The sequence below is a fragment of the Cimex lectularius genome, unplaced genomic scaffold (assembly GCF_000648675.2).
Source record: "Cimex lectularius strain Harlan isolate CLEC.00 unplaced genomic scaffold, Clec_2.1 scaffold6, whole genome shotgun sequence".
NCBI classification, from domain to species: domain Eukaryota; kingdom Metazoa; phylum Arthropoda; class Insecta; order Hemiptera; family Cimicidae; genus Cimex; species Cimex lectularius.
The window spans coordinates 270,281-291,653 of record NW_019392677.1 but is presented as its reverse complement, the minus strand read 5'-3'; the positions used below and the strand labels follow the sequence as shown (position 1 = coordinate 291,653).

The 21,373-nt window shown below is 35.4% G+C and overlaps 1 protein-coding gene across 1 annotated transcript in view; it reads right to left on the bottom strand.

Annotated features, from left to right (window-relative positions):
- The window catches only part of LOC106673830 (serine/threonine-protein phosphatase 4 regulatory subunit 1-like), a 226,181-nt gene that overhangs the window by 175,154 nt on the left and 29,654 nt on the right, over positions 1-21,373 (bottom strand). The window contains exon 2 of the mRNA XM_014406143.2: positions 16,022-16,118. Coding sequence (XP_014261629.1) covers positions 16,022-16,118 — 97 coding nt within the window. The remainder of the gene's footprint in view (positions 1-16,021; positions 16,119-21,373) is intronic.

The following is a 21,373-nucleotide window of genomic DNA, read 5'->3' as shown; positions in this document are numbered from 1 at the left end:
GTGCATTTTAAAGCCAGCAGCGCCTGACGAGATGTTTAAACTGAAGGCGCGAAACATAACAATTATGGGTTTTTTTATTGGGTTTCAGCCGTCACAAAACGGGTAGTTTATGAATGTTTCGAATTCATAACCTCAGAGCGTTAACATTATTGTATGCTTCGAGTTAATTACTTAAAGCTTGAGCATTTTTAACGGGACTACCCATTGCAGGTAAAAGTTCGAGGTACCTGCCTGAGTTTTGAACCTCGTTCACTTTTGGTCATGAAAGAAATACCGAATAGCCTCACTTTCGTGGAATGGCGTCTTAAGGGGCCCAATAATCGGGGTAAAGGCAAGAAATAAACCCATAGCCGGATCCATCCGCATTATCACATTTATTGACCAATTTATTCTGTGATTCATCTCCTCCGTTTTCGATTTGTCCTCTTTTTTCCACTTTCTTTATTTCATCTCGGTGAAAACACCCTTTATATGAATGCATAGGAATCTCATTTTATGCCGTTTCCCCTTTTATCCTCACATACCACGCGACATCGAACGGATTTCGTGGATTGTTTCTTACAGGATTACCTCCTACGTACATACCTTCTGAATGATTAATTCACACTAGAGTAGACCTTAAATTCATTAAATTCAATTTTTTTTAACGTAATGCTGCCACTTACTAAAATTAACTTAAAAATAACACAAAAAACACTAATAATCTAATTAGCTGAACCCATAAAGAAAGAAAAGATACATCCAAGCATTTATTGCAGCACAGACCATAAAAACTCCTAAGATGTAAGTTACATAGGACACGCATAAAGTATAGAAATAATAAGCGGATTGTTTTTTTTAATATAATACGAAATTAATTTATCGCGACATTCCTGGTCCGTCTATCCTTGCTCTGTTCATCTCAGACAAAAACTGCTTACAATTTGCACAAACGAGCGATTTCCGCTGTAAATCGTAGTTTTTGCCAGTTTTTGACACACTGGTAGCCTATTTTTGCCATTTTTCTCCTTACTGTAAGTTTTGTAATCGCTGGTTTTGGTAAAAATTGCTCTGGTTATCTTAGACGAATCTCTCGTCCACTTCTCCAAAAAATTCACTTTTTTAAATTTTAGTTTATTTTTCTTATTTATTTATTTTTTATTTTTTTGAAACACCTGCCTTTTACTGAACTTTTTTTTATTGTTATGGCACAAAAATTCCGTCTCTAGTTATGAATTTACGCTTTTTGTAACTTCGAAAATTTCATTCAGTCAGTCAGACAAATCGCAAACCCACAAGAAAATTGACAAAAGTCGAAAAACTATAAAAACGAATTATTTAGTTTTTTTAAGTACTCGGATGTGAGATGCTACAGGAATAACGACACAACTGTAGGTGGACTCTTAGCTGCTAGGTTGATGTGTCACTTTAGAACTGGCGGTAACGTACTGTCACCATTCCGAAAAGGCATATCTTAGTTCTTGAGCTTTAAAGCATCTGCGGGGGTGTCGGTGGCCGCAAAGGTTTAGGCGTTGACACGGCGCTCATCACTGTAAGGGAAAAGTCCTGGGTTCGAATCCAGCAGCCATGCATTCGAACCCGACATACAAATGGGCTTTTTTTCAAAAACTTCGACACCCCGGGGGTTCAAAATTTATATTTTCATCTGTACTGTATTTTTCCAATCAACATATGCTTTGTAATTTACCCACGCCCTGAAGGTGACCCGAATAAAGGTCGAAACATCTGCAAAAAAAATGAAATAGGTGTTTTTCTAAACTACTTCATTTTTAACCGCTACTCACGACTTCAACAAATTACGAAACAACAGGTCACTAAGAAACACTTTGTAAACTATTTCATAGTTTCAACGATTAATTACAATATTTTTAATGTGTAGTGATTAGTGACCGTTAATCGATAATTATTTAGAAATCGTGAGATGCGGTCTGGTGTGATGTAGGTTTCAGAAAAACATTTTCTTTATCGTGCCAACGTTTCGATCTTTATTGAGATCATGTTCAGGCCTTAATAAAGATCGAAACGTTGGCACGATAAAGAAATGTTTTTCTGAAACCTACATCACACCTGACCGCATCTCACGATTTCTGAATAAATATTTTTAATAATCTATAAAATCATGACTTCAATAATTAATTTTATATTTTAAATAACTAATTAGCCTCGACTCCAGGAGGAAAGCACATTTGAGCCAAAAATAATCTTGGTAAAACTACATGGATATTTATGCTTTATTAGGTTTGTATGTTGTCTGTGACAATCAGAAAAAATTAATATCGTTAGTCATTCATTGGCCACAATTATCGTAGAGGAAACAAATTAACTTAAATTATTGAGAGCCAATATATGCAAGTTATGTGACACAATTTAAAACCGGTAGTTTTTTTAGGGGTAGTAGAGGTGGATTTGTAAAATCTTGGAGAAACGGAGGACAAAATTAATTCGATCATGATAGTTTTTATTGCCAACAACCGTAATGGCGTGTACTTAATACATAAGTCAAAGAAAGTAAACTTCCATTTGCCTCTACTATAAAATTTTCTTTAGCCGAGTTGTGTCATATTTCTTATCTTCATGTTGATTCGTACATACATCGTACTATGAATCCTGCTGCTATAATAACGTGCTGTTATAATATTCAGTAATGAAATATAACTTGATTGATCATAAATGTATTTTGATGGAGCAATTTGGTACGATTTTTTTGTATATGTTAGGCCTTAGTCATGTTTTTATGTTCTCGGATGCCATGTATTTTGCAAGAAGAACAATCTCAACCGGGTCAGGACAAATGGACAAACACTGAACATTTTGTAAGCTAAACAGGAAAACATTAAACTTTAAAGACTTATGGAGAATAGTACGTGCCGGAAGACAACGGAAGCCGCGGGACACATACTGCATTTTGCGAGTCAACGTCCTTGCAACAATGCAAACCTAAGCCCCGCTCTCGATAAGCTGGCTAAATGCATTTTGTCGTCTAGACCTATCGCCGGAAACGCATCCTCATAATTAATTTTCCCCCTGTCTCACGAGGGGGAACTGTGTCTATTTGTGAAAGGCGAGGAGGGTACATGTGTCGGTCGTCACACGCATTTTATTGCAATTGTGTGTCACTGACCTCGCTCAACCCAACTGATTGCACCGTCGCTCCCGGACGCCCGGTTAAATCAAAAGAGAACTATTTCTTCCTTTTTTTATCATAATGACGCACAACCGGACGTGTGTAAGTGTGGACATCTGTGGTAGGAAATATTTAAAATAATCCATTAAAGTTTTCGTAGTCAATTCACTTCAGTCACTTCATAAGTCGCTGAGAATCCAATCCGATTACATGACGTTTGAAAATGGCAAAAAGAGGGAAAATTCGAACGGTTGAAGGTTGAGATGGAGAGTTGGTGTCCAAGAGGATCGATGTCACGATAGGTCCAGTGGTAGAGTAGCGGCGTATTTAGCCGAAGGTCGTGGGTTCGAATCCCGTTTGTGAACTGATTTTTTAATCTCAACCAAGACCTTAGAAAGAATAATTAATTGATTTAAAATAATGTGTTCACTAACGTGATAATTGTTGAGGATTGTCCATTCCTGAATGAAATTTTCATCAAATAAAAACCAAGAGTTCAATTGTTTTTCCAATTAACATTTTTTTCTCTATACTCTGTAGTAGTATGTACAGGTACTTTTAATATAGAAAGGCGATATAGATAATAATTTTCTGAATGAATTCAATGACGGTAAATATGCTAATTTTATTCAATGCTTACAAATAATACGCTTTAGTAGAATTCTGCCTAGCTTGTTTATAAATATCCGACTGGCTCAATATGTTTTTAATTCACTTAATCCAGCCATAAAAAATAACCAGTTCCCTACAAAATTCTCGTTATAACAAGACATTACATGATCTAAAATGTACAGCTCGCGAATTTTTTAAAACTGAAGAGGAAAGAGTGTGAACATCGGATTGAAAAATCCAACATTGGAGAAACTTTGAAAAAGGAAAAAGTGCTCGGGAAAACCAAGCAGTGGTGGCGAGGTTATACAGCAAGCTGTTAAATCACGGCCAAAAGTACTCGAGTACTTGCTTAGGAAGTATGGATGTCGAAAGGAAATGTTGTCGCCATCTGGGCGAAAAAGAACACCAGACTAGTCCCGAATTAGCCTAGCTCCAGCGATCCGCTGAGAGGGTAGAAACTTGCGAAAATCTTTTATATACACCACCTGAGTTTACAAACGAATATGGCGTGCGATGAAAAGTTTACTGGAAAAATCCTTGGACAGTGGTTAGATCATGGTCAAACGCCTATTTCAGTAACTTAAAAAGAGCTTACAAATCTGTCTGCTTACGAAGTAGGAAGAAGTTATCATGATCGAAACACCCTAAACTCTATTGTGAACAGTTGGAAAGAATCTATGCGAAATAGGCAATGTTAAAAAGATTTAGGTAACCGTAAAGTTCTAGCAAGATAATTCCGGCCATTCTTCCTACCCAAGGAAAAGTCAAATCTTAATGGAATTGTCCAATTTAGTCAAAAACTTGCTCTTTCAATATGACTTTCGAATCCATTGCCAAATTTGTTCAAGGGAAATGTTTTGCAGTAGAAATTGTGTGCAAGTTTATCTACAGAATACCAACGTGGGATGAGCAACTTGGATGAAATACTACTGATAATGGATATAGATTAAATATAAATTTAATTGTATACCGAAATGTCATTCTTTCTTGAAAAACGGATATTTTTATATTAAAACATTTTGATAAAATTATTTATTACAACTTTGATTAAATGCTGGGCTAACGTTTTCACCTATTTAATTTTCTCTTCAGGAGCCTATTTCAAAATTAAATACCCTAATTTTCTAATTCTCTAATTTACTAATACACTTAGTAACCTGTAATTTGTACAATTTTGTTTAATAATAATTAAAAAAATATACTAGTTGTAAAGCCTGAATTCCGTTTAAAAAATAGTGAACTAATATTAGAAATATTTGTAAAATATTCGTCTTTATTTGTACTATTAATGCAAATCTCAGATCGTATTTATTATCAAAATATTAGTGGAAACGTACAAACCTTAAGATTACGTTTGCTCCTTCATTTCTTTACGATTCAAGAGGGTTACTTTTGGTAGAGATGATGAACAAATTACTGACTATGGCCCGACAAAATGTTATTAGACGTAGAAAAACATACAGAACATGTGTGGTGATTAGTGACGGGCACTCTCAACACAACACGCAAGAATGGCACAATTACACAGAAGACAAACACTTTGAGCGCTGAAGATGATCTCAATAAAGATCGAAAAGTTGGCACGATAAAGAAAATGTTTTTCTGAAACCTACATCACACCAGACCCCATCTCACGATTTCTGAATAACTGCCGAACATGGATCAATTTTGACTTTTGCCTGTGTTTTTTTAATTTAAAGAACGATTCAGAATGTCATCGTACTGAGTCGAGGCTATATTGGAATAGGACCACTAATAGAAAACCCAACAAGAAAAGGGTAGCACTTTCGGCAAAACAAACGCCGCATTAAATTGCACCGGCTGGAAAGTGGTAGCACGTTCCACACAATAGGTGACTTGTATATTGCTATCGTTTAAAGGGGTGTAAACCGTGTTAAGAACGCAGTCACTACTTGTTATTTCATACATTGTTGCATGGTCAGAAAACGCCATCACAATGCGTTTTTCAATATGGCCCTCGTTTGTGGTTAGATCACCAATTCCGCCTTAAAAATAAGGCCTTTTGATCTTTAATAGATAGTTAACAGCTATAATTATAAAAGCAGCAATAAACAGTAACAGCAACCTGTTTGATTCATTAACTAGTAACTTGGGTTGTTTGAAACAGTAAATGTGTTTGATTCCCGGTTTCCCTATCCAATAGTATGGCCGATTTGTACTTTTTGTAGTTTTTTGCTTGTGTACACTTGCAATATTAATGATGCCTTCTCTTATTAATCAATAATTCTTAGTGTTTGTACTTTGTAATTCGAGTACTTATATATTTTAACTAATATTATTCATATTCGACTTTAATTCATATGCAAGTATGGTTGAGTTAAAAATTAGTGTCACGAGTGGAGCTGATACGGAGGCCGTGGGTTCGAGTATCGCTCGTGACATTAATTTTTCGACTCAACCATTGTTTGCATAATAATAAAACTAATCACTTTTGTTAACTAGACCGACTAAAAATATACAGTAGAGTACTATTAGTAGCATTATGAAGTAGACCCCCAGGAGTTGTACAATACATTTACTAACTTTCAGCTGAAGCATAGTATATAATCATCGTATTCAGCAATAAAATGATATTTAAATATTTGTTTTTAACAATACACAGGCAAGAACCCCTTTTCAAAGAAAAACAACGATAACAAATCCAAAGCTACAAAATTCCAAGAGAAATACTGTTCATATAAAAATGTAGAAAAAAATAACACATATATACATTTGACATATATAACATAAACATATTTAAAAAAGCATATATCTTTATAAGAATAGAGATAAAAAAAATTATTTAAATTTGTATAGGAGGAGAATTTCTTTATTGCAAGTTTGTTTGTGTTGAACATATCAACGGTAGTATGCTTATTGCCAAAAGTTAAAATTCTAGAAATGCCAAAGAGAAGTAAGTAATTATATTTTTGAGTTTGGACTGAAAAAGGAAAGATATTTTGAGTATTGTGAGAGCTGACATTGAAAGTGATTAGGCTCAACAATTGGGATTGATTTTGCTATTGATAAGGCTATAGAAGAGAAGTGAATCAGTTTGCTCCCTTGTAAGGTATAAACAGGTTTGGGGTTAAATATAAGTGATTTTAAGAAATACCCGTGGAAGGAATTTTTAATTAAAAAGCAGCATATTTTAAAAATTTAGTTTGATTCAAGTTTGGTACAAAGATACTTTTGATACGGTGACCAGAAAGGACTTCTATAAATGTCTATGAATTATGGAGCAAAATAAATAAATTGCTTGTTGTAAATATGTTTCTAAAGTGTTGAGCATTGCGAATCACAAAGCCTAACAATTTATTAACCTCATTAGTAATATTGGTTACATGTTGGGAAAATTCAAAGGCATGTTACAAGATCTTTAAACGTGGTCAGTTTTTTAGTTGCAATTCGTTGCCAAAATAGGATGAATAAAATTTTTTATTACATCTAAAAATGACATCGCTCAGCATTTATCAAAATAAAGTTTGAATCCATTTTTTGAGCACCAATCAATACAATTAGAAAAAACGGTTTGAAATATTTTTGTGCCATTATCATTAATAATTACATGCTTGAATCGTCAGCGAAGAGCAAGACGTTTATATTCTGAGGAAGAAATTCAGGCAACATCATTAATAGAACCGAAATAATAAAGGGCCTAAATAAGAACCCTGGGGCATTCCAGATTTTGCGTCGATAAATTTAAACAAAGAATTATTAGTTTTTCCTTGATGATGATTAAAAAATGATTTTTACTTTAATATATTAATTGTTATAATTGCATTCTTTCCAGCGGGCTTTAAATTTTTGAGTTCTTTTTTAGAGTCAAGGTGTTGAATATGCATTCAGATAGTTTAATTTCTAAATAAATATCGATTAACGGTCACTAATCACCACACATTAATTTTACCTTGAATAATTTTTTTTTTTAACGAGGGTCGCAACAGCAGAGGTTACATCAACCTCGGGGTGCCGGTGTTTCTGAAAAAAGCCCATTTGTAAATATGTCGGGTTCGAATGCAGATCCGCTGGATTCGAACCCGGGACCTTTACCTTACAATGATGAGGGCCGTGTCAACGCCTAAACCATTGCGGCCACCGACGCCCATTAGTTTTTACTTTAATATATTAATTGTTAAAACTGCATTCTTTCCAGCGGACTTTAAATTTGTGGCGGGGCGTCGGTGGCCGCAAGGTTTAGTCTTTGACACGGCGCTCATCACTGTAAGGTAAAGGTCCCGGGTTCGAATCCAGCGGCCCTGCATTCGAACTCGACATACTTACAAATGGGCTTTTTTTCAAAAACACCGGCACTCTGAGGGTTTATATGACCTCTGCTGTTGCGAACCCTCGTAAAAAAAAGAAAAAAAACTATAAAAAAAAATTTGTGAGTTTCTTTTTGGAGTCAAGGTGTTGAGCCTGCATTCAGATAGTTTCCGATCTTTCTGCCTATCCTAGCTATTTTCTTCTTTCAGACGCTTTTCGCTATTTTTCTCTTACTTTTAATTATTATTCTCATCAACATCATTTTGTATCAGTATGAATTCTTGAACAGGGTGTAACAAATGCTATGAATTGTGGCACGTACAAGCCGAACTAACGCACACAAACTCGTCTGTCAGATCAAAACAGCAAAGCAGAATGATCGTAAATTATATGAATTTATATCGTATGAAAGACTCCAAAGAAGGAATCTCTGAAATTTTAAGACAAGACCTCAAAATAATTTCAAATGAAATTTGTATATAAAAATAACATAAAAAATTTTTAATTGTACGCTTTTGTTCAATTAAAAACAGGGTGCCTTACTGTTCTATGCAGTCGATGCGTTCCGAATGACAGTCTTAAGATAGTTTTCTTACTTAATAGCCACATGGCAAAACATTCCACCCACAACCAACCCCCAGCGGGGGGTTAAAAATACCCCCCTCCAACATATCTCGAGATCACAAATAGACTGAGATATAAACAGAGCGGGGTGGAGAGAGCGATAATAAAACTATTTCCGGCGTCTTTCTTCCGCCACAGGGTCAACCTCTATTGATCTTAACGACTGGAAATGTCGCTAGCACATGTAATACCGCTTGAGCTTTGACGTACAGACGAGCGCTCTTCACAACCACGTTTCTATTTAAACTATTTAAAAATACCGTCCTTCCGGCTCGTTTAGACACAGTCAGACAATGGCGGAATACGAGCCCATTGACACTCCTATACGACTGTGCGGGCGAGGATATACCGTCACGTATTGCTTTGAAGTGAATTCACAATTTTTTTCGACTTACACAAGTAAAATAAAGCCCGAGTCGGGGGATACGTGTTTCTTGGGCGTTCATGTTGATGTGACCCCTCCGTATAAAACAAGAACAGTGACAGACATCAAGAGTGAGACCAAAATCGAATTTCGGGAGCTTTCACGGCTTGTTAGCCTCACACGCTAGCTGAGGCTAACGACGTTACCGGACTGAGTGGGCGCACCGACCGCACGCCATTTTACTAGAGGAGAAATTAAGCTCGGAATAATAATTTTACCCGGGAGACGGTGGAAAGGATTTTGATTTTCTACCCAAGAGAAGGGAGGAGGGTAAAACTTTGTCAACTAAGAAGACTTACTTCTCGATTCAAAATATTTACACGACGGTAATCAGTTGTGTATTTGCATTTTACTTCCTAAGGGACTGGGAAAACTGTACAACCGACAGCATATTTTATACTTTTCCCCTGGACGTTCCTAAAATCGTGGCAGGCAGGAAAAACGCAGAGATAAAATTAGTTTTGTATAAGACCATTTTATTTAGTGGTCTGATTGATCTTCTTTCAATTAATTAATGTTTTTATGTAAGGTCTTGATTGAAATGAAAAAGTTAGTGTCACGAGCGGGATTCGAACCCACGACCTTCGGCTCAATACGCTGCTGCTCTACCCACTTGAGCTATCGTGACACTAACTGTTTCATTAGTTGTGTCCCCCCCCCCAACTCCCATCTTACCCTACAACCTTTCGAATTTTCCCTCCTTTTTGACATTTTTCAAATGTCGTGTAATCAGGATTCGATTCTCGGCGACATATGAAGTGGCCACGGGGAGCTGTTAATAAAGATATACTTCTTTACTTACTTATTACATCTATTCTATTTAGTGGTCCGATCGACCAAATTATTTCTTTCAATTAATTAATGTTTTTATGTAAGGTCTTGGTTGAAATAAAAAAGTTAGTGTCACGAGCGGGATTCGAACCCGACCTTCGGTTTTGTATAAGGGCAGACGATGTAAAAAGGCGAGAATTTTAAACGGAATTTAGTTAAACAACACGATAAATATTAATATTTGGTTCAAAAACATCCTTTCCATGTGTGTTGAATGAAATTTTGTGTTTTGAAAAATCCGATCTTATTCAAATATTGACACAACTCACAATACCACAAAAATTCAATATCAAATTTGAACTAATTTAAGACTTTCGCAAAATAATTCCTTCTAAATAGAGTCCAAATGAGTGTATCCGTCAAGAAAACCCATTTTACCCCCACAGACGGTTTATACTTAACAACTAAGGAATGTTTTTCTACATTTAAGATTACTACTAAGATTTCTTAGTGGTAAGTTTGTAGTATCCAAAATGATGTAGTTAAGGAATAAGTAACCAGTTCAATATACATTGAAGACTATTCAAAAGTACAAAGTAGGCAGAGCTTAAATACTTGATGTAAATCCAAAAACAAAGATAACGAGCAAAGAAGAATATAAAATTACTTTGAATCCTAATTTAAATGCTGCGTTATAAAAAATAAGGCAGTGCTTTGGTATTAGAAATATCGACCACTTTTTCACTCATGAACACTGGATCAAGGTGTGGTCTTCAATAAGAAAGTAAATTCAAATAGGCAGTAACAACTGAATTTGCTTTCTTCTTCAAGACCACACCTTGATCCAGAGTGTTTGTGAAAAAGAAAGCACTTACACTTTTATTCAGTTTCCAACGTGATTTGGGTTTCTGGCTCGCATTAAGTCTCGGTGATCAGCATCCAATGACGAAAGTAGCATGTCTTCCATCATCCTGGTTACCGTGCAAGTACATGTGGTACCGATTATAACCAATGATAAGATCCTCTCTGATTTTTTGCTCGGTGGTATGTGCGACCCTCATTATTTCTTTCACCCACATTTCGCACTTTTTGGAATTCAGAGATTCAGGAACTACTCCAAAAGTCCATTTAAGTGACTATTATTTTCTCTCTATTTCTCTTACTTAACGTTCAAGTTTGGCTATTATATTTCAGAATATTTTCAACCATAATCTTATATGTGCGGTGATTAGTGACCAATAATCGATAATTATTCAGAAATCGTGAGATGCGGTCTGGTGTGATGTAGGTTTCAGAAAAACCTTTTCTTTATCGTGCCAACGTTTCGATCTTTATTGAGATCATCTTCAGGGCCTGGGATTTACAAACATTGTTTACATTTAACAAATACATTTAGGATGTGGACAAGTGAATTTATACAATGCAAAATATATTTTTATATTCAATCAAAGTATTTGATAGTAAGTAAATCCCAGGCCCTGAAGATGATCTCAATAAAGATCGAAACGTTGGCACGATAAAGAAAATGTTTTTCTGAAACCTACATCACACCAGACCGCATCTCACGATTTCTGAATAATCATAATCTTATAGATTAACGTTTTTTGTCTCTTTCCGAACTGCCTTTTACACAGAGAACGGAATTCAATCTTTTGACAGCATTTTTCGCCATTCCCGTTCTACTTTTTATGTCGGCTTCACATTTTCCTGTTTCATCTATAAGTGGCCAAAGGTATTTAAATGATTCCTTTTGATGTATTATTTCATTTCCTAATATGATTTCTCTTTTATACCATCAAAGGCCAGGAATTTAGTTTATCAAAGTTCATTGAAAGACCATAGTTTCGTAAGTCTCTTTTAGTCTTTCTAGCATGAATTTTCGTCGTACCTTACTTGAGCAATGGTGCAAACAGAACTGAATGGACATGTCCACTTCTGTAGAGATTCCCATTCCTCCACACCTTCTATACCATCCATCCAAGATATATTTTTGAATAAAATTGGAGACGGGCAGCAGCCTGTTACTAAGTTTACACAGAACTATGCGATCACATTAATTGTTGATAAAAATATGATTAGGAGGAAAATTTCAAAGTAGAAAACTACTGAACATTGATAGAATTATTCCGCCATCTTATTGGGACCAACACGCCATCACGAACTAAGCCCGATAATAAACCTTCGGGATGTTTGAAATATTCAGATATTAATATTTATCAGGGAATAAATTTACTGAAAACCCAACTTACGCTGAATAGGAAAAACGTGAATGGATGGACAATGGATCCATTTTTTTCTTTTCTCCTTCTTAAAAAAATTATAGTTGGATAAAATATTAGAAAATTCAGATAAGTACACTGAAAACTTATTCAGCCAAATTTCAACCAAATTAGTTTTTTTTATTTTAAACTCAATTATCAACGCTATGTTTGTTTAAACGGTGATTCCATAATCTTACTTTAAAGTGTGAAATCCTTTTAAAAAATAGGCGGTGCTGGTGAATCATGAGGAACTGTACACAAACTTAAGACGTAGGCGGTATTATCTTTGTATTCTTTTTTTCAACAAATTTGGTCATTTTTATTTTATTTTTAGAACTTATTCCTAATAATAAAGCGTAACTGCATTATATATATATAGAACATGAAATGGCGTTGCTAAACACATCGATAAAATCTTTCGACACGTCAGAATTAAACTTATCTAACTAATGTCATACCTTTTGAATTTAACCTTTTTATGAGTGACTCATTCAAACTGGATCACAGGTACGTTACTCAAATTTACATGGAACTATAACATTGTTCATAATTTTTCTTTATTAACTTTAAAAACCCGTATATGCCATTTAAGAAAAAAAATGAAAATGCACCACAAAGAGAAAAAGAGGGAGAAGAAAATATCGCTAGAAATTTGTATTGTTTAAAATAAAATATATACTGTAATTGCTAGTCTACTTTATCTTTCAAAATTAATATCCAACAAACTTTTAGATAGTATTTAAAAAATAAAAGTAGAATTCGGTTTAACTAACACTTTTAATGATTGTTGAAACATTATTTTAGTATATTTTAAAGGTGTAAAAAAATCTCATGCCAACCAAATAACAATCCAGAATATACGTGAACATGGATATTCAAGCAAGTTTCTGTTTATCAATATTATTACATGTTTCCTTCATGTTCCAAATTGCGTATCGAGAGTAGTCTTAGTTTTGATTGACCAAAAATTATACCTAATCCGCCTGTTCTCACTCCGGGATAGGAAAGATGACAGGGGGGTTAAATTTTCCAACTGGATCAGGGTTGTGTTCGTTCATTACGATTAATAAAATTAAGGTTTCGACTGTTGAATTGTTCTTGTTACTAAGTTAAAGAATGTCGGCTTCAAAAATAAATAATTTGTATGTATAATTTTTTTTAAACCCAAAAACATGAAATCTTATGCAAGAGCTGCCGCCATTCGGTGGTCCAATTGTTAAAGATCTAAACTTTAGGCCTATCCATTCTTCAAGGTTCGGAAAAGAAAATCGAACAGGGTGGCGCAATATGCTTTATACGCTGTGTTAAGGTGGTTTGCAGATTTAGCATACCCTGTTCGCCTTTGCACTACGGTCGTGTCTCTGACACTGTTCATTACACAAGAAGCGGAAATTATTAATTCAACGGGAGAACATCAAAAGCGCTATTTCTGAATTTAAGTGAGTTACTTCCATACCAGACTTCGTGCAGTGAACGAAATTGGCAAAGTTATAGATTCTTTGAAAATTCTTCAAAAAGTGATAATAGGAAAATTGGAACAAAATTCCGTTATCCATCGTTTTCACCTTCTTCTCTTACAAGAAAATAGATAAAATAAAATAAACCTTTTCTTTGTAAGCACCACGAGATCGTTTATGTGCAACAACTAAACAAGCATATATTCACCCGAATGTTCGTAAAAATTAGACGATTTTTTTCTAATTATAAAGAAATCTTAAATGTTGCTCTTATTGTGTACCAAATTTTTGTGTTTTGCAGAGTACACAAGTAAACGTTTCAAATTTACAAATTTTAGAGCAGACTGGTAAGGACGATTATGACCATTAGAAGAGTTGTAAGGATGGAATCAAATAATTAATTATCATATGAAGTTTATTTGTTTTTTTGTCAGCCTTTGATCTGTTGAAAACAGTTCGTTAATACAGAGCAGAGTTTCGGAATCGGACTTGACCGGAAATGGGCTTGTACCTGGTATCGGTTCTTAAGGAAACGCCCTCTTGACCAGGACCTACCACCGGGAAAGGGCGAGCCATAGGGAATTCTGGATAATTCATCAAGAAAGTTCAGACCTCGTTTCCCGGACAAATGGTTTGAATGGTGCAGTTTGGCGCCCCCCCCCCTCGTCGAACGTGTCTGGTCGGAAAGACCCAAAATAGACGTTCTCGGAGTCGACACGCCTAAGAATAATCCAGACGGTCGGCCGGGATCCAACAGGCTGCGTCAACGGAAAGGAGTTAAAGACCCACCTACTTGGTACAAATAGTTTACTATTGGTTAAAAAAACCGCTATATTTGCGGTCGAAGAGTACCGATTGAAAAAAAACATTAATATTCGTTTGGTACACTAAAAATACGTAATAGGCCAAACAATAAATTAACAAAAAAAATACAAATACTGGGCACAATCAATGTTGTTGGGCTGCTGTTTAAAGTAGGTCAGACTCGACTTGCGTACATGACTTACTTATATGACAATTCAGAATACTGTGGTGCTAAGTGTGCTAAGCTGTTTATTCAGAAATCGTGAGATGCGGTCTGGTGTGATGTAGGTTTCAGAAAAACATTTTCTTTGTGCCAACGTTTCAATCTTTACAATTAATTAAGGTTTTTTGTTGAGATGAAAAAAAGTTAATGGCACGAGCGGGATTTGAACCCACGATCTTCGGCTAGATACGCTCTACCACCTGAGCTATCGTGACCTCGATCCACTCGGACATCAACTCCCCATCTCAACCCCACCTTATGAGTTTTCCCTCCTTTTGCCATTTTTCAAGAAGATCGTGGGTTCAAATCCCGCTCGTGCCATTAACTTTTTTTCATCTCAACAAAAAACCGTAATTAATTGGTCAAGCGGACCACGAAATTAGTGAATTTAGTTTCAATCTTTATTGAGATCATCTTCAGGGCCTGGGATTTAAAAACATTTTTTAAATTTAACAAAAAATGTAGGATGTGGAAAAAAGTGAATTTATACAATGCAAAAAAAATATTTTTTTATATTCAATCAAAGTATTTCTACGCAGAAAACAAACACTTTGAGTGAGTAGAAATACTTTGATTGAATATAAAAAAAATATTTTTTTGCATTGTATACATTAACTTCTTTCCACATCCTACATGTTTTTGTTAAATTTAAACAATGTTTATAAATCTCAGGCCCTGAAGATGATCTCAATAAAGATCGAAAAGTTGGCAAGATAAAGAAAATGTTTTTCTGAAACCTACATCACACCAGACCGCATCTCACGATTTCTGAATAATCATCGACTAACGGTCACTGATCACCACAGATGTGTCAGCTGTATTCACAAAATATTACATAATAATAAATATTTATATGCAGAACAAATGCCAATAACAAATTTGAAGCTTACAGATAATGATAAAGTAACGTTACCAGCACACGACCAAAAAGAAAATATTAAAGAAATCTTGTGCATTTGAGTGAGTTCATAAAAGCCCGCTTAAAAATTAAGCAATTCTGATATTAAATTTATGAGATATAAAGGCATCAATTAATAGGAAGAGTGTGACGAACACTACTATATATTATTAATCAAGTAAACAATAAATGTCGAATCGTATTTATAGCCAGGCCTACTTCATTCAGAAAGGATTCCCCTCTCCTTTGTGTTCATGCAGATGCCTAGTATAAGCACAAGCATAAGCCAAGCATAGCCGAAATCCGTTTTAAAATGTTGCTTTGTGGACAAAATAAAATGTAAAAAGAAAACTACCATCGGGTTTTTGTTTCGGTCAGAGTTGTGGGTATATGTTTATAGTGTAAAGTATCATGTAGATTTAACTTTTGGCTTGTTACAATAATTTTTATTGTTGACTGGTCATATACGGCAAATTAGACTTGGTAGTAAGAGATGATCTTGTTTGCTCTACTGCTTTTAAATTTCAAAAATAATTAAATTTGATTTAATCGGCTACCTTCTGTTATCGCTGTTATGGACATGGTCGAGAAGCATCGTGGGATCACCCGATCCTCCATTCTGCTGACAACGATCTCCCGCTTCGACGTCGTCAACTGTAACAAAAATAATTCAGGTTATTCCAAATCGGTAGGAAACCATTTAGAAAATCAATAATTATCAAACCATCCCGGCCGGCATCAAAGCCACATTGGATGTCGGGGTTCAAAGGCGTTTATGGAAGAAAAAGGACTTCAACTACCACCACTTAAAAGCATGCTAAAAAGCATGAAAATCGGCGAGATCCTCAGGGACAAAGGTAAAAACTATATTTAGCCCCTAATCCTCGCCAAAGAACGAAAATGATACACAAAGCATAATTTTTATAACATATATGTGGATCAATTCACAACATACCCATACGACGTTGAGATATTTTTGTAATAATCACAAATCCATGACATAGGTAGGGATGTGATTTATTACTAATTTTGTAATTTGTCATTGCAAAGCTTAAAAACTGGGCGATGGTATGCTCAAGGTAATACGAAGCTGAGTTAAAATATTTTTTAAAAAGATAATTTCAATCTTTTTCCCCATGAAAACTCTAATTTCCCACCTAATCATAATTGGTTTAGTGTTCTTCTTATCATTAACGTAGTCAACTGGAAAACTTTCTATATTCCAAAGTTGTCGGAAGTGGCCATATGCAAGATGTTATTAAAGAAAACCTGTACTTATGAACAATTACTACAAAGTTTCCAGAATTTTTTTTTTATATTCTGAAATAGGTAGAAAACGAAAGGTATTAAGGAAACACGAAACTTGGGAAAAGAATTCCAATCTGGTCACATGTATGTGAAGGCTCCCAGCAAAGCGGTGGGCCGAAAGAAAGGAACAATAACAAGTTCTTGGAACTAGGCAGTGTTCCCAGGCTTGTAAAGGACCGTTAGAAGGGCGGGCAAAAAATCTCTCAGCCCTTAAATAGGGGTATCTACCCCTCGGGCTTATCATGACCCCCAGACTTTTCGAACTGTATATCTAATATATTAATACAACTTTTTGCTTCCCCCGGGAAAGGTTAACAAGGGCGCGTACTGTGTCTCGTTTGAACTCGATTCTCAAATGTCTTTACCGCAAGAAGATAAATAGCGAAGTGAGTACGTTAATGTAATTTATTCCAGCAGAAGCTAAACTACTCCTAATTATACCTGACATAAATTTATTGATGTTAGAATATTGAATGGTTATAATGTCAAGAGTGGTTATACGTAAAAGCACTCTATAAACATTTTAAGAGGGTCAAATTAATAAACAAGATTCTAGATTATATTCAAGTCCATTTTCATGAATTATGAACTGTGAAATCCTTTCAATTATTAAGGTTAATGTGGTCTTCGCACTAAAGCAACATTTAACTAGCAACCTGCTACAACATAAACAGCTTAATTTTTTAGAACTAGTTGACTACAGTTACAATTTGCATAGACAGGAAGAAATGTTTTTCATACATAATTGACATAGGTTTTGTCTTATGTACTAGAAAAAATGTTGTTCATTTTCCAACACATCTTTTAAGATAATAGAAAAATAGTTAAAGCAAAAAAAGGCAACATAATTCGACAAATCGTACATGGTAACAAGTGCATGGATTAAGCAAAAAAAGATAACATAATTCGACAAATCGTACATAGTGCCTGGGTTAAAATTAATTCATACATTAAATTATTACTTATGTGTGATGGGGGTTTTGAAAGTCCTAACAGCCAATGAAGAGTAAACGGGCCTATACTAAATGAAACCGACCAGCACATATCCATTAAGCGCCATTCGAAACATAAATTTCTTCCAGCGATTGGTCTTTCCTGGAAAAAATATATTTATGTTAGACAGAACACTATTATTCCGTCGGTTTCTAGCCCAGGGACGGAAAGAACCCAAGCCCTTGCTAGAAATTCTAAGAAAGGCCATGCCAGAAAAGATCAAACAAAAACACCCCCTTCACAGGTAGCGAGGAGTAGCAGAGGGAAGCCCAGAACTTGTCGAAAACATTCCTTCCACCCTCGCCCGACCTTAAAATTTAAATGTAAGGGAAATTGCGATCCCAGGGCTAAATTGAAGGGGAGTAGTAATGAATATAAAATAATATATTGGAAATTCTTAGCGTGAGACCATAATGAAGTTTTGTGTTTTGAATAAATCGCTGGGGTTTTTAAGTGGCTAAGTTGTTGAAGTCTTTAAAATTCTGAGGGCGAGCAATGATTCGGGGAGGCAAATCTATCGCCTTTCCGACAAGGGGTGGTAATGCCAAAACGATTTATTATAAATCCCATGAAGAACTGCATCATTAACACTATGGATATATTCTTAAATATAAAAAGCTTAACTTTGGACGAAGAATTTGATCTATCTATTTTTGATGATGAAAAAGATTATTATTATATGTACATATATAAGTTGTAATTGGTTGCAATGGTTTTTTTATAGAGGAAATTAGGACCGTCTGCACCAAATTATGGGAACAAGGTCTTAATAGCCCGGAGCGTTAAAAAACGTTTTTTGTTTTTTGCCCGAATTCTTGGCGCTACCAGGTCGGCGACATCAAGAAGGTGTTTCCTTTGAGAAATAGGTTTCAGAAGTTTGACGCAATAGTCTATCCACCCCCTTGGAATAAATTAAACCTGCGAAACTACTGCCCTCCACACGTCCTTTGAAGGGGTGTAGGCGCGCAGACAGCCAGGTGGAAAAAAATAAAAAGCCCGGTGGAAAAAGGTACCTGATTTGTAGGTTCTGTGCTGCTGTCTTTTTCTATTTTTTGTTGGTTTTATATTGTTCACGGAAGTGGAATTGAAATTGTCTCACGCGTGAATGCATACAGAGCAGGGAGAAATTCAACCCTGTAAAGTTTAGCAGTTTCTTCTACAAATTGCGTAAACGAATAAATTTTAAACTTCATGAGAAACAAGTAGTGACCTGAATTAATCAACGTTCTTGTAATTATTGGGGTGAGAGAGTAGAGATAGATAAAGAGAGAGAGAGAAAGAGAGAGAGAGAGAGAGAGAGAGAGAGGAGAGAGAAAGAGAGAGAGGAGAGAGAAAGAGAGAGAGGGAGAAGAGAGAGAGAATCGGAGATAAAGTGAATATAAAATAAGTCTAATTATTCAGAAATCGTGAGATGCGGTCTGGTGTGATGTAGGTTTCAGAAAAACACTTTCTTTATCGTGCCAACGTTTCGATCTTTATTGAGCCCTGAAGATGATCTTAATAAAGATCGAAACGTTGGCACGATAAAGAAATTTTTGTCTGAAACCTACATCAAACCAGACCGCATCTCACGATCTCTGAATAATCATCGATTAACGGTCGCTAATCACCACACAAAATAAGTCATTCAAATTCATAAAAAATATATCAAAACGTTTCATTCTTCATATTGTAAAAATAAATTCATTTTAAACTTAATCAAACAAAGCACGTAATGAATAAATTAAGTGATAGCCTTGCAATTATCAGGGAGAGGGAGAGGGAGAGGGAGAGAGAGAGAGAGAGAGAGAGAGAGAGAGAGAGAGAGAGAGAAAGAGAGAGAGAGAGAGAGAGAGAGAGAGAGAGAGAGAGAGGAGAGAGAGAGTGGGTTGGAAACAGAGACAAAGAGAGTGAGAGAGCTAGACAAAATAAGAGTGAGTGAGAGAGCTAGACAAATTAAGAAAGAGAGAGTGAGAGGGCCAAAGTTTCTGCTGCCCATAACATCACTTTAAATAAAGAGAAGACCCCTTTTTCAGCGACATCATATGGAAAACGTTTTTATTCGATTTCTAGAAAAAGAAGACAAAACGAGAAGTGAATTGGCTTGTACACTTCAACCATGGATGTGAGATGTCTATGAGGACAACATCGATTATTTATTATCATTTATTACCTTCAGCGGGGGAAAAAAAACTTTTAATTCCTACTTGTACATAATACATGACGAAATACATAATTCAAAATTTTAAATACGAAGAAGTATTGAATCCCAAGAAAACATTTATCATCGTTTAAATCATGTAAAATTAAATCCCTACAATTTATAGATTATTAATTTACGATGTGCTTGTAGTTCTGAATTTTCCGTATTGTAAAAAATAAAAACAGGAAAACACCGACTGTGCAATACTGTCTCTATCAAAATTTCAGGGAAAATCTGAATAACAAATTGAACCCTTGAACCCGTGGGAGCTCGAGGGATGTAAACAGCTAATCCGTGCCTCTGAGCGACGGAAAAAACGATATTAACATAGATTTACAGTTTAAATTGCCCTTTCACCCTGCTGTCTCGTGTCTACACCGTCGCCAGATTACAACAAACAATGAAAAAGGCGACGGGTTCGTCTAATCTTGTATCTGCCCTCTAATCGAAAAATTACTTTATTGCATTTGTTTTCCTATGTCCAATTATCTTATTACATTCAACATATCTAGTCTTTAATTTGTAAAGCCATATATATTTTTTATTTTTAGTTAATTTACAGGTTTGACGACTTTTTCCTCCGATTTTAATGCAGCAAACGTCTGTAATTTTTTGTATTAGTTCCTTATGTAAGCTCTTTAAGTCTTTTTGTTGTTTGACTTCATGTATTTATTTCAACAACTGTATATACACTTTTGGTTTTTGCATATTTTTGGAAATGCATATTTTTCAGAATTTTAAGTCCTGTGATCTGCGCTAGATCTCATTTGTTAGAAAATTTTATGCTGAACAAGACGTCTTTTTAAATGCTTCACAACTGCATATACACTTTTGGTTTTTGCACGAAAAAATGGCCAACTTTGGAAATGCATATTTTTCAGAATTTTAAGTCTTGTGACCTGCGCTAGATCTCCTTTTTTATGAAATTTTATGCAGAACAAGACGTCTTTTTAAATGTTTCCTAGATTCAGTGATCGATCAGTAAATTCAAAAATTTGGGAACATGCTAATTTTTGGACTTTTTACCAATGCTTCAGATTGAGCTGTGGAGCCAGGAAATCGTTCTTAGAGCGGCGCCCTGTAGAAATCGATAGGAAATTTTAATAAGCCTTCAAATGATCACCTTTCATTTTGCCCGATTTCTCAAAAATTTTCCGAGTTATTCGCTATTTTTGGGGAAAAAAGTTTGATTTTTTACGTCATGGAAAAAACCGATCACTCTCCCGATTTTCGAGAATGCGTAAATTTTGAAGCGCCATGTTTCGCAAATTACCAAGTAAAGACCACGGTAGCCAAGTAGTTAGGGCGTCCGACTTTTCCAAGCGAGGGGTTCTGGGTTCGAAACCCAGCAGACCCAATGGCTTTTTAATTGATAACGATGGTGGTTTGCCCACTCGTCCTCAACACCCAATGGGTAGTTGTATGT